The following is a 12,541-nucleotide window of genomic DNA, read 5'->3' as shown; positions in this document are numbered from 1 at the left end:
TTGTATAAAATCAATGTGTCATCATGATAGAAAAATGTCCATGAGTTTGCAATTTTTAAGAAGGGTGATTCCTAAAATGTATGAAGTAAAATTTGCTTTATTGTAATTCAAAAATTTGCTGAACTTTCCGGTTTCCATCGCCAGCTGTTCGGTAAACCCCGTACCATTTACGGTAGGCGGAGCATTGAGAATGATGACATGAGAATATTTTAAATATACAATCTTTTAATTATCATTTGAGGCGTGAACTAATTCGCAAAGTAATATGTTTAGCGTTGATTTTAGCAAAACATAACCATTAACAAGTAATTTCTATCACATCATTGACTCATCGTGAGCTAAAATCATGAAAGTCTGCCAACAAGATTGTATTTTCTAAATGCCTTGATGCTTATATGTCAGATTTGTTACAAGATCTAGATTTTTCCTTGTTACAAGAAAAAAATAGATTTTTAATACATTCAAAAATAAGACAAGCAAAATCAGTGTACTTCAATAAACAGCATTTACTTCTAGGTAGAAGTTCTTGTCCACATGTGTTGCTAAATTGTCGTCAAAACTAAAGTAGGCGGGCTTTTCCCATAGGAAGACAGCAATATGACATTATGTCATTCCAAACGACAAGAAACATATACTAGTAGCATTTATTTTATCCTTTGATATTGTTGTTAAACAAAGGCTGCTTCATACTAAAACAATATCAATCACATCCGTTAAAATATCTACCCGACTTCACCAGACTTCAAATTATACAAATAAGATTGAAACATTTATTTCTAGAATTTTGAAAAATACCAAATTCAATGCGTCGTCAAACACCTACGCATCATATTTTCTACTTAAACTCTTGGAAAAGAAATTTGACAAAATAGATTGACGATTTCAAATTTATTGTTCGCTTCCTGTCCAAAATCGAACAAGTTCAAGCATGTGGAATTCTCATATTGGACTTCCCCTACTTATTGCAATGAAGTAATCAATAATTTATGCAATATTCTTTCTCGCTAGAAATTTCTTAACAAAGCAATAAAAACAACACAAACCATTCATAGTGTTTATAAAATGATATATTTGCAGCAAAAACAATCTTTTTCCAAAAGATATCTAAATTTACTCTAAAGTTCAGAAACTAAATGACTTTGTCACAAAGTTGTAATCTTCCTCCTTCATCGAAGACAAAATGTGTACACCTGTCGCAGTATAATTTGCATGCTACTAAAATAGAAACATGCGTAATGTTAAGATTTCAAGATATTACGCCATGATGACGGCTGGTGGTTTTGTAAGAATGTTACAACGCCAGCTAAAATTTTCCTGACTCATAAAAGAGCCCTAAAATAATTACGTTTCAAAAAATTGAGTAACTATCCAAATTTGCAAAAACATTAGATCATTTTGGCCGCTAAAAATAAAATCCACCAGTATATAAGCCCAAGCTTTACAGTTTTACCCAACTCACTGAAAATAAGATATACTTCCGAGTTAAATTTGAAAAATATCATGGCTCAGATTAGCGTTAGCAAAAAAGTTATGATTACTCCAAAAGCAAGAAATCCTGCTAACAGCATTAAGATTTCGGGCGCTAAGAATGCAGCTCTTCCTTTAATGGCTGCTAGTATTTTGACTGATGAAGAGATCACTTTAAAAAATGTTCCTGTTATCAGCGATGTTCATGTCATGAAGTCACATTTAGAATCATACGGGGTTACTGTAAACTTTGACCACAGTTCTCACGTAATGAAACTTCGGGCTGCGGGAAGATGCATGCATATGCCATCAAATAGTGAACGTTCTCTAATAAGAGCATCTTTCACTGTCCTAGGTCCACTCATAGCTCGTTTTAAAGACACAAAAGTGGGTCTCCCAGGCGGAGATAATATTGGTGGTTCTCAAGGCCGTCCAATCAACTATCACGTAGAAGCATTGAAGAAAATGGGAGCAACTTTAGTGTCGCAAGATAATTTCGTACATTTAACCGCGCGTCAAGGATTGAAGGGTGCAAGGATTGAGCTACAAAATATTTCCGTTGGTGCTACCCAAAACATTGTGATGGCAGCTTGTCTTGCTGAGGGAACGACTGAAATTCTCAATGCAGCAATGGAGCCGGAGGTTAGAGCACTAATAGATATGTTGGAGAAGATGAATATGAATGGGAGTATAGTTGTTGACGAAACTGGAAAGATGATCACAATACAAGGAAGTGGAGGCAAACTATTAAATGGTTGCGAGTTTGAAGTGATTCCAGGTAAGAAAGACATATTTTTTTCTGTATCTGTAGGCTGTTTCTTTTTGCTCAACGCTGAAATCTAATTTGACGCTTTTCGGCGTTTTTTCTTATGATAAGATATTCGTACGTTAGCCTATAACAAAACAAATCACAAAGTTATAACATAAAAATATTCTCTTCAAATATTCAATGACAAGTTTTCTTCTTCTTTCAGATCGAATTGAAGCAGGGACTTGGGCGATTGCTGCTGCAGTTACCAGTCATTCAATGCTTTTGACGATGGAAACAGCTGCTGGAATGAAAATCATGAAAAATATAATCGAAAAACTTGATCTTGCTGGAGTGAAATGTAAATGGACACAGAATGGTTTACAGGTTCAACCTTCTCGAATGATCAACCCGGTAAACGTTACAGCCGAGCCTTATCCTGGATTTCCAACCGATCTCATACCCCAATGGGTAACTCTCATGACATTGGCTAATGGTTCTTCCACTGTCAAAGATAATGTCTTCAAAGATCGCTTCAAGCATGTGAAAGATCTGAAGAATATGGGTGCAAACATCCAGCAGTTGCCAACACAAGAATTTAAAATTTTTGGAGTTGGAAAGTTAAAAAGACGTACAGACTTGAGAGCAACTGATCTCAGAGCCGGAGCAGCGCTTGCGTTGGCAGCCCTAGCAGCTGATGGTCCAACGATGATACTAGAATTCCAACACCTTGAACGAGGTTATGAAAAAGTGATGGAGAAAATTCGTCAATTTGGAGCTGGTGTGGATGAGGACAAGTCTAAACCGCGCTCTGGCTTCCATGGTAGCGCTTAATTTTCCTTTGTTCATTAGAACGTTAATGTTTATCAACTATCATAATTAATTCTTGTTATTTTCACTTCTAATAATTGTAAAGAAGTAACTACATGCCCATTTTGAAAGATATGAATTTACTTCGAACAATCATTTTCTCTGAACTATGTCATAAATTTGTTGTTAATAAATTTTATTGCAATGTAGTATGGCTGAATTCCATAAAACTAGTATTAACATTATAGTAAAATTTATATCCTTGATTGTTACAATCTATCAAGCACATAAATTCTGTTAACTAGTTATTTCATCAAAATCATGTCTGTTTTTGCAAAATTTGAATAATGAAGTATAAACAAATGGGAAAACCCGCATCAGTAAAATATGTCGTAATTTATCTCAGCGAGAATAAATTATAGATTTTGTTGTTTACTCCACGGCGGCAGCGTCGGAGATGGCGATCTTTATCCTGTTTTACTTGCATTCGGATTTGTTAAGAAAGAAAATAAAAGACTCAATCTAGCCATGCTCCAATCTAAGAAAAGTTTTAAATTCATCACAACTAGAATAATATTATTACTAATGTGTAAAAAATCCCCTTATTGTAATGAGATGATGTCAGTGTCAATTTGGCGCGATTACACAAAAAATTAATTCATTGCTTGCTTGGCGATTTTTTTCCTGACTCACACTCGGGAACAGAAACCAAAAAAATCCCTAATTGACATTACAATTTTTCCCAAATTAGAAAATCCCTTGCCTGTATTTGCCTATAAAAGCACGAACATTTTCCACACACTATCATACCACTAAAATCGAGCGAAAATTTTGAGAGAAGTAAACACAAGAGACATACTTGGCAGATTTGAAAAATTTTGTTGCAATAATGGCCGAAGTTATGATTACTGGAAAACGTCCTCTTAAAGGAGAAATAAAAATTTCTGGGTCGAAAAATGCCGTACTCCCAGAAATGGCAGCTTGTCTTTTGACCGAAGAAAAAGTTGTTTTGACAAATGTGCCTGAGATAAGCGACAAAGAAGAAATGATCAAAACGTTACAAAGTTACCAAGTTTCGGTAAATTCTTCAAGCGATAAGTTAGAGATTCAAGCAGGTATATACTGTCGAAAAGTACAAAAATAGCAGAATTTTGAGTGTCGTTTTCCAGCACAAACAATTAGCTACAACACTACAAAAAATTAAATATCTACAGTAGAGTTTGCCTAAATTTTTTGAAATTGTATTTAGGGAACGTTACAAGTGACTACGATTTTAGTTTGATGTCGGTTTGTAGCCATTTTTCTGTATGCCATAATTATAAATTTACATTTAGGGAATTTGTCAGATCGACCATCTGAAAATGCTGGAGATAAAACTCGTGCATCTTTTCTCGTGTTGGGTCCACTCTTAGCAAGAAAAGAGAAGCTCTTGTTTATAAACCAGGTGGTTGCTCACTTCAAAATGATGGACGACCTGTCGATTTTCACATTGAAGCCATGAAAGAAATGGGTGCCGAACTCGTTGAAGAAACCACAAACAAGGTATTGATGAAGGCGACGCATGGCCTGAAACCAGCGACAATAACTTTTCCTAAAAGTTCAGTTGGTGCAACCCAAACGGTTATGATGGCGGCTAGTCTTAGTGAAAGGTTTGTAATACATTTAGTCTATAAACTGCAATATATTCATATTGGCAAAAGTAGGCTATGCCAAGTTAAAAGGAGAAAAGATCAAAAAAATTTATTGAAAACTTTCCATGTACATAGGCGAAACAGTTATCAGGCATGCAGCCATTGAACCTGAAGTGTTGGATCTAGCAGAGATGCTGAAAAAATGGGTGCTAAGATCATTATCAAAGAGAATGTCTTAATTCAGGAAAGAATCACAGAGTTTGATATAAGTGAATACATATCAACGTGGAATGTTATAATAGTGCGAGGGCGCAATTCTCTTCGTGGTGTAAGACATGAAGTAATGCCTGATCGTATTGAATTTGGAACTTACGCCATCGCTGCAGCTATGAATAAAGGTATGATGTATTTTAGATATCAAAGGTATTTAAATGTCATGAGCGTATGTCTGTGAAAACGTGATAAATTTAACACAGACATTAATCATGCATATTTAGGCTCCATTCTGTTGAAAGTAAAAGAAGAAATGCAGGAGAAAATGCTAAAGTCAATTGAAAAACCTTTGTATCAGGCAGGAGTGAAAATAACCCGTGAGCATAATGGTGTTAGAGTCTCGTTGCCAGGCAACGACATCGAGCCTGCTGATATCGAAACAGGTCCATATCCTTCCTTTCCCACAGATCTTTTGCCACAATGGGTCACCTTCATGACGCAAGCACGACCAACACATTGTAAGCCTTATTCCACCATCAAAGAAAACATCTGGAACAGTCGTTTCAATTTATCGATGGTTTAAGAAAGCTTGGTGCAAAATTTATCGAGTTAATGACCATGAATATCAGGTTAAAGCAGGTATGCCATCATAATGAAGAGTATCATTTATTATGAAAACGAGCTTTCTCTTATCTTATAAAATCATCTGTTATTTTAGGCACTCCACTTACTGGGGATCATGTACAGGCAACAGATCTGCGCGGGGGAGCCGCACTTGTGCTGGCTGGTCTGGTTGCTCAAGGTAGCACGGTGGTCAAAAATTTTGAACATATCAAGCGTGGCTACCCGGATATGATAGGAAAATTGAATGGATGTGGTGCTAAACTGGAAATTTTAAAACCACCTCGTCATGGATTTCATGGAGGGCCCGAAGGTAGTTTATTGATGTTGTTATTTGTCATTGATGTAATTCATTAATAAAGTAAATGGTTTGAACCCGGGAGTATCGTTACATGTTTGTAGATGTAGATCGTCCAGGTTAGTATGGTCCTGAGAAGGACTGACTCTGAAGATGACTACCGCTAAGGTTGTCCTTCGCAGGACTATACTAACCTGGACGATCTACATCTACAAACACGTAATGCCTTAAATTAACAATACACAATCGAATCTTCTATTTCGAAAAATAATGTACCAAATAGAAGAAAACATACGCCAAATTTTAACATCAGCCTTCCATTAATTGGTAAAATTTTGAATAAATCCACTCAGCTTTATATTTTTTCTTATAGGTCAGTTTTCTCGTCTTCGCATCGACTGAAATGGTCAAGTCAAGCATTTATGAAATTTGCCGACTCATTGTCAACAAAAAACTTTCATTTTATATACTTCATTTTACTTTTTTTTGACTTTTGTTATTCTTTACATTACTGTAGATGCAATTGTGTCATGGTTCAAAATCATGATGTAATTAGTTGTGCATCGAGTATTTAGTTATTTTTATGTTGATTGCATTAATGAAAACATGTAGTGACTTTTACTGTAGCAAATTAAATAAAGTACTGAATTAAATAAAGTGCGTCTAAATTGACAGACCTTTTGCAGTAATTTTTTGTCGCAGTACCAGTTGGCGGCGAGGAAAATCTTCGCAGTCCTTTGTGACAATGAAAGAGCGTAGAGCGGGGGGTGCCATAAAACGTTTTTTGAGGGGGAAACATAATTTGTGACCATGAAAAAATGGGCTTTTTAAAAAAGGGAAATGGCCAAAAATTTAACTGACATATTGTGTACTGTACTATTAGGTACAATTTCGCAAACCGCTAAGTTGAATTTCAAAAGAAGTGCTTCTACGAAAGTAAGGAAAAATTATTTTAAACTAGAAAGCTTGACTTGAAGTACAATGCAACAACAACAGAAAAACAATGAAACTGGTTTACAAAGCTCTGTTTAATTTAAATTGTCCAAGTAAGATTAAAAAAACTCATATATAGCGTTGTATAATTAAATCATTTAATTGGCTCATATGTTCATGAGTGATGAGTCAATGCGCTACGCAGAGGCGGCGGAAGAATAGAAGCTTGACAAAATAGAATACACCCGTTCGCAGGTTGTTAGTAAATCAGAATGAAGAGAGCAAAGAATGGATAATCTTGTGATACAAGATTTAAAGATTGTACCTTGCGAAAACTCGAAATATGTGCAACCTTCGAGACTTGAGTTTACTCAGGTACTAAAAGATGTAAAACTTACAGGCATGTTTTTATCCAGTATTGATGATAAAATATGAAAATTAACATGTTATCTTGTGTTATTACCAATACAGAATGGAATGAAACGACATTGGGATTACATCAGTGTTCACGATAGCGTTGCAGCGTTAATTTTTAACGTCTCCAGGAAATCATTTATTTTGGTAAAGCAATTTAGACCAGGTATTGTATGGAATTGAGATAAACCCCTGGCCATGGCCAGAGATGTAAATAATCTAATATGTAGTCTGATCTTTGTTCAAGCTGTGTACACGAGTCAGAACAGAAAACTGAACGAGAAAGAGGAGTCAGATAAATCAAGTGTTACACAAGATTCTAGCAGACAAACATTTCGAGCTGACATAAACAATGCAGTTACATATGAATTGTGTGCTGGTATTGTTGATAAAAACATCCCATTGCAGTCAGTTGTGAGAGAGGAAATTATTGAGGAGTGTGGCTATGATGTCCCCGAATCCAGTATACAAAGAGTCTACTCTGTTTGGGGATCCATTGGGTTTGCTGGGTCATTGCAGACCTTGTACTATGTTGAAGTAACTGATGACATGAAAGTAAGCGAAGGTGGAGGGAACAGAAGTGAAGGAGAAAGGATCGAAGTATTTTATCTACCTCAGGATAAAGTTTTAGAGTTTTTGTACAATGAAAGTTTGCCTAAACCACCATCACTCATGGCTGCTTTCTTTTGGTACTTACATGAAAAACAATCTCATTAATTTAATGATTTACAGTGAACATGTGAATGACACTTCAATTGTTGAAATAAAAAATTGAAATAATGGAACACATTTTGTCTCTATGTGCTCAAATAATTTTTAACAAATTTGGTTGGTGCCCTCACCTTACCATGTATCTGGGATATGCAAGTACAAATACATTAACATGCCTAATTTCTTAATGAGACAACCAATGCATGTTCCTGATAGCTTTTTATCCCACCTCAATACAAGAAAGATTTCAAACCTTTAAATTAACACTCATCACAGTGATAAGAAATATTTTTCTTCACATTTAATCATAGCACAAAATCAAAGTCAATAATATAGCAGAGAGCATGATAAACTAAAGCAAAACAAGAGTACTCCAGCAACACAAGTTACACAAATCAACTATTTCTACAGGTAATTTATAATTGCAACCTATTTATGCTTAGAAACAAGTCAATAGTGGAAGCTTTATTAAATAATGTCAAGCAGAACTAAAATTGTTTGGTTTACAAGCGTTTTTAAACAGTTTAATCGACTTCTTCCATTTTGCTAGCATCTTCGTCTCCCCCTTCTTCCAGAGGAGGCATGTCTTCCTCATTTGCATCATCTGAGATAAAAAATAAAATATTTACCAGTTAATCTCTTTAGTAAACTGGAGGAATCAGAAACACAATTATATTTATTGTGGATTTCAACATGATTTAGTAAAAATTTCCAACACCAATGGAAATATTCAAATTTAATTTACTTTTCAAAGAAATTCAAATATTTTTAATCAGATCTTCAAACTTAGATCAGATAGGTTAATATTAATGAATATTAAAAACAGAAAAAATATAAAAAATGATCAGATAAGTTAATACTAACAAATATTAAAAGCATTTTTCAAAAGCAAGTTAAATTCACAGTTAAAAGTTGAAACCCCCAACTTTCAGATCAATGTGAGGTAAATAATTACCTTCAACTATATCCTCATCAATTCCTAAACCAAGGTTGATCATTCTGTATATACGAGCAGAGTGAACTTGAGGTTCATCAAGTGAGAAGCCAGAAGATAACAACGATGTTTCAAATAACAAGTGAACAAGATCCTTCACTGATTTGTCATTCTTATCTTCAGAAACTTTATTTTTCAATGCCTTGATAATTGAATGATCTGGGTTGATTTCAAGATGTTTCTTTGCAGCCATGTATCCCATGGTGCTTGAGTCGCGCAAGGCTTGGGCTTTCATGATACGTTCCATATTTGCAGACCATCCATATTGACTGGTAACAATACAACATGGCGATGACACAAGACGGGTGGACAGTACAACCTTTTCCACTTTTTTGTCAAGTATTTCCTTGACGAGCTAACATCAAAACCAAAAAGTAAACTGCCATTAATAAAAGATATAAGTTCAATTCATACACCTTCCATAAATTTGTTATTTACCTTGCAAAGGTCTTCAAAAGCAGCTTTCTGCTCTTCACGCTTTTTCTTTTCCTCTTCATCTTCAGGGAGCTCAAGACCTTCCTTTGTGACACTAACCAGTTTCTTGCCATCATACTCCTTCAACTGTTGAATGGAATACTCATCAATAGGCTCAGTCATGTAGAGGACTTCAAAGCCTTGTTTCAAAACACGTTCAACAAATGAGGAATGGGCAACTTGATCTTTTGACTCTCCAGTTATATAGTAGATATCTTTTTGGGCTTCTTTCATGCGAGATACATATTCTTTCAAAGAAGTCATCTCATCACTGTTGGAGGAGTGGTAGCGGAGTAGATCTGCAAGCTTTGCACGATTGGTACTGTCTTCATGGATGCCCAATTTTAGGTTCTTTGAGAATTGTTCATAAAAGGTCTTGTAGTTATCCTTGTCTTCAGCAACTTCGTTGAATAATTCCATGCACTTCTTAACAAGATTCTTACGGATGACCTTCAAGATCTTGCTTTGCTGCAATGTTTCACGAGAAATGTTAAGAGGAAGATCTTCTGAATCAACGACACCTTTCACAAAGTTGAGATACTCTGGAATCAGGTCATCACAAGTATCCATAATGAAGACACGCCGAACATACAGCTTGATGTTATTCCTCTTCTTGCGATTCTCAAACAGATCAAACGGTGCACGCTTTGGAACAAAAAGAATGGCACGGAACTCAAGTTGACCTTCAACAGAGAAATGCTTGACAGCTAAATGTTCTTCCCAGTCATTTGTCAGGCTTTTGTAGAACTCAGCATACTGTTCACTTGTGATGTCACTTGGATTTCTCATCCATAATGGCTTTGTCTTGTTTAATTCCTCTTCATCAATGTATTTCTCTTTTATCTTCTTCTTCTTTTTTGTTTCATCTTTTAAAACATAATGCATAATGATATACCAAATTCTCCTTTTTTGTTTAACAAAAATGAAAAAAATATACTGTGACACAAGTTTATTCATCATACCTTCTTTCTCACCATCCTCACTTATATCTTCTATTTTTGCTTTATCTTTTTCTTCTTCATCTCCTCCATCTTCTTCAGCTTCCCCATTTTCCTTTTTTTCATCCTCATCTTCTCCTTCCTTCTTGTCGTCATCTTCATCCTCGTCATCACTAACCTCCTTTTCACGTTCTTTTTGAACCTTAACATACCATGAAAAAACAACATTAATTATGCACAAAGTATTTTCTTGCAACACATAATCATCAAAGTACCTTCAAAATGATTGGATATCCAATGAACTGGCTGTGCTTCTTCACAACATCTTTCACTTTCTTGTCATCCAAATATTCCAACTGATCTTCTTTCATGTGAAGTACAATCTTTGTACCACGACCATACAGCTCTGAATTGTCATGAGCAACAGTGAAAGAGCCACCAGCAGATGACTCCCAAACATACTGCTCGTCATCATTGTTCTTTGTGTGCACGACAACTTTATCTGCAACCAGGTAAGCAGAATAGAAACCAACACCAAACTGACCAATCATGGAAATGTCAGCACCGGACTGTCAAAAAATGATCAGTTAGTAAAAATTGAGCAATTAAAAAGCAGACATGCAACTTTCAAAATGCTTTCCATTAACCTGTAATGCTTCCATGAATGCTTTTGTACCAGACTTGGCAATAGTACCCAAGTTGTTCACAAGATCTGCTTTGGTCATTCCAATTCCAGTGTCAATAATTGTTAAGGTGTTGTCATCTTTGTTAGGAATGATCTCAATCTTTAAGTCTTTACAACTATCCAATTTACTTGCATCAGTCAGACTTTCATAACGGATCTTATCTAGGGCCTTTGCAAATGAAATAGCTTTAAGAACAAAATACAATGACATTACCAATCTACATTCAACCACTAGACAAAAATGGTAGTCCCTTAATGTTCCCACGAATTTTAGGCCTTCTTAATGGATAGTACAAACCAAAAATTCAGCCAAGTTCTGAACCAATGGCTTTTATTTTCAAAAATAACTTTCACATGAAACAAAACGTTAGAAAGTGAAGAAAATTTGTCATGACTTAATCCGGAACATTAATTCAACGACAACGCATCATACGACCCAACACGTGGTCCTTTGTGAAGCTTCACGGTTTCTCACTACGGATGATTTTGCTTTTGAAAGTTTATAACATTATGCCTTCACTTTACAAGGCGTTAAAAATATCCAATAAAAAAACGCTTCTATTTTCAACATCGAGTCAAAATAGATCGCCTTATACTAGCTAATGAAATGCACTTAATTTAGGTACCAGCAAAAAGGTTAAACAAACGCCTAAATATAACAAAAAACAATGCTCTACAACGTAAGTTTGGAAAAGAAACAAATCCTTGCACTTTCGTTTTGATATTTCAAGAGAAAAGCGATTAATTTATGAACAAACATGGCGTTAAATAACATGCCACATTTTGATGATTTCCCCCCTTTTTAAAGTATAAATCAAGATAATACATTAGTGTTATGCTTTGTCAAACGAAAGTTGACAAGTTTAAAAGCAGTCGTTCACAAAAATCAAATTTAACGCACTTAGATAGCATAAAAAGTTGACAAATTTGATTCAGTGCACAACTTACATCCGACGAGTTGGAAATAAGTTCACGGAGGAAAATTTCCTTGTTTGAGTAAAAGGTGTTAATAATCAAGCTCATCAATTGGGCAATTTCTGCTTGAAAGGCAAAAGTTTCCACTTCCCCATCTTCTTCCATCGTTTTCATCTCTGCTTCGCTCATTTTGAAGGTAGAATACTGATATAATATCGCTCGAATGCAATAAAAATCGCTTACGACAATGACAACGTGCGCTGAAAAGAATGCCTAAAGGAGACGCATGTTGAATATACTCATCGTGACTTTGCTGTATATCAAGGTTTATGATTGGTTTAAAATTTTGGTGTGGCTTGCCGTGATTGGTTCGAAGCTAGGGAAGCGATGATTGGCTAAGTCGGTCAGTTTTCCCACGAATTTTTAACCATTTTGAGCAGTGATTCTGAGAACGAGAGAATAGACAGAAAAAAACGTTTGTCTTAAAAAAGAAAAGATCATCAGGAGGTAATGGTAATTTGAAAATGAAATCGAAAACGCACTTTACCAGTAATTTCGTCAAAGGTAATCATCGCTCATGGCTGGGTAAACATTTTGATTTTGTTGGTGGCAAACACACCACGTCTTAGCATGCTGAAATCGTTTAAAACGACGGCCTTGCAACAAAGTGAGCAAATTCAAAATAACAA

General features: G+C 35.4%; 4 protein-coding genes across 4 annotated transcripts; 3 read left to right on the top strand and 1 right to left on the bottom strand.

The window, feature by feature from the left end:
- Positions 1 to 1,458: 1,458 nt before the first annotated feature.
- On the top strand, positions 1,459 to 6,460 carry LOC124441034 (UDP-N-acetylglucosamine 1-carboxyvinyltransferase-like). Its single transcript, XM_046991466.1, has 7 exons — positions 1,459 to 2,245; positions 2,442 to 4,140; positions 4,360 to 4,674; positions 4,792 to 5,054; positions 5,154 to 5,508; positions 5,588 to 5,803; positions 6,162 to 6,460. Exons 1-2 carry the CDS (start codon positions 1,501 to 1,503, stop codon positions 3,047 to 3,049), a joined length of 1,353 nt encoding a protein of 450 aa, XP_046847422.1. The 5' UTR covers positions 1,459 to 1,500; the 3' UTR covers positions 3,050 to 4,140; positions 4,360 to 4,674; positions 4,792 to 5,054; positions 5,154 to 5,508; positions 5,588 to 5,803; positions 6,162 to 6,460.
- On the top strand, positions 3,915 to 6,190 carry LOC124441735 (UDP-N-acetylglucosamine 1-carboxyvinyltransferase-like). Its single transcript, XM_046992201.1, has 7 exons — positions 3,915 to 4,140; positions 4,360 to 4,425; positions 4,470 to 4,674; positions 4,831 to 5,054; positions 5,154 to 5,387; positions 5,588 to 5,803; positions 6,162 to 6,190. The coding sequence occupies exons 1-7, from the start codon at positions 3,915 to 3,917 to the stop codon at positions 6,188 to 6,190; spliced, it is 1,200 nt and encodes a 399-aa protein (XP_046848157.1).
- A 549-nt stretch (positions 6,461 to 7,009) lies between the features above and the next one.
- Positions 7,010 to 7,852, top strand: LOC124441734 (uridine diphosphate glucose pyrophosphatase NUDT14-like). The gene is made up of 3 exons (XM_046992200.1): positions 7,010 to 7,096; positions 7,193 to 7,301; positions 7,383 to 7,852. Exons 1-3 carry the CDS (start codon positions 7,010 to 7,012, stop codon positions 7,850 to 7,852), a joined length of 666 nt encoding a protein of 221 aa, XP_046848156.1.
- Positions 7,853 to 8,132: 280 nt separating this feature from the next.
- LOC124441029 (heat shock protein HSP 90-beta-like) lies at positions 8,133 to 12,121 on the bottom strand. Its single transcript, XM_046991451.1, has 7 exons — positions 11,886 to 12,121; positions 10,900 to 11,106; positions 10,528 to 10,821; positions 10,277 to 10,454; positions 9,279 to 10,180; positions 8,802 to 9,195; positions 8,133 to 8,450 (listed from the first exon to the last, which is right to left on the bottom strand). The coding sequence occupies exons 1-7, from the start codon at positions 12,039 to 12,041 to the stop codon at positions 8,371 to 8,373; spliced, it is 2,211 nt and encodes a 736-aa protein (XP_046847407.1). The 5' UTR covers positions 12,042 to 12,121; the 3' UTR covers positions 8,133 to 8,370.
- Between the last annotated feature and the right edge of the window lie 420 nt (positions 12,122 to 12,541).

Source organism: Xenia sp. Carnegie-2017, unplaced genomic scaffold (assembly GCF_021976095.1).
Source record: "Xenia sp. Carnegie-2017 unplaced genomic scaffold, XeniaSp_v1 HiC_scaffold_20, whole genome shotgun sequence".
NCBI lineage: Eukaryota > Metazoa > Cnidaria > Anthozoa > Malacalcyonacea > Xeniidae > Xenia > Xenia sp. Carnegie-2017.
This window is presented reverse-complemented; position numbering and strand designations above follow the sequence as displayed.

Coding starts and splice junctions, on each gene's coding strand:
- LOC124441735 (XM_046992201.1), top strand. CDS start 3,915: ATGGCCGAAGTTATGATTACTGGAAAACGTCCTCTTAAAGGAGAAATA. Junction 4,426..4,469: donor TGCATCTTTTCTCGTGTTGG/GTCCACTCTTAG, acceptor TTTATAAACCAG/GTGGTTGCTCACTTCAAAAT. Junction 5,055..5,153: donor CGCTGCAGCTATGAATAAAG/GTATGATGTATT, acceptor ATGCATATTTAG/GCTCCATTCTGTTGAAAGTA.
- LOC124441734 (XM_046992200.1), top strand. CDS start 7,010: ATGGATAATCTTGTGATACAAGATTTAAAGATTGTACCTTGCGAAAAC. Junction 7,097..7,192: donor CGAGACTTGAGTTTACTCAG/GTACTAAAAGAT, acceptor TTACCAATACAG/AATGGAATGAAACGACATTG. Junction 7,302..7,382: donor GGTAAAGCAATTTAGACCAG/GTATTGTATGGA, acceptor TCTTTGTTCAAG/CTGTGTACACGAGTCAGAAC.
- LOC124441029 (XM_046991451.1), bottom strand. CDS start 12,041: ATGAGCGAAGCAGAGATGAAAACGATGGAAGAAGATGGGGAAGTGGAA. Junction 10,822..10,899: donor CATTCATGGAAGCATTACAG/GTTAATGGAAAG, acceptor ATTTTTTGACAG/TCCGGTGCTGACATTTCCAT. Junction 10,181..10,276: donor TGAGGATGGTGAGAAAGAAG/GTATGATGAATA, acceptor ATGTTTTAAAAG/ATGAAACAAAAAAGAAGAAG.
- LOC124441034 (XM_046991466.1), top strand. CDS start 1,501: ATGGCTCAGATTAGCGTTAGCAAAAAAGTTATGATTACTCCAAAAGCA. Junction 2,246..2,441: donor CGAGTTTGAAGTGATTCCAG/GTAAGAAAGACA, acceptor TTCTTCTTTCAG/ATCGAATTGAAGCAGGGACT.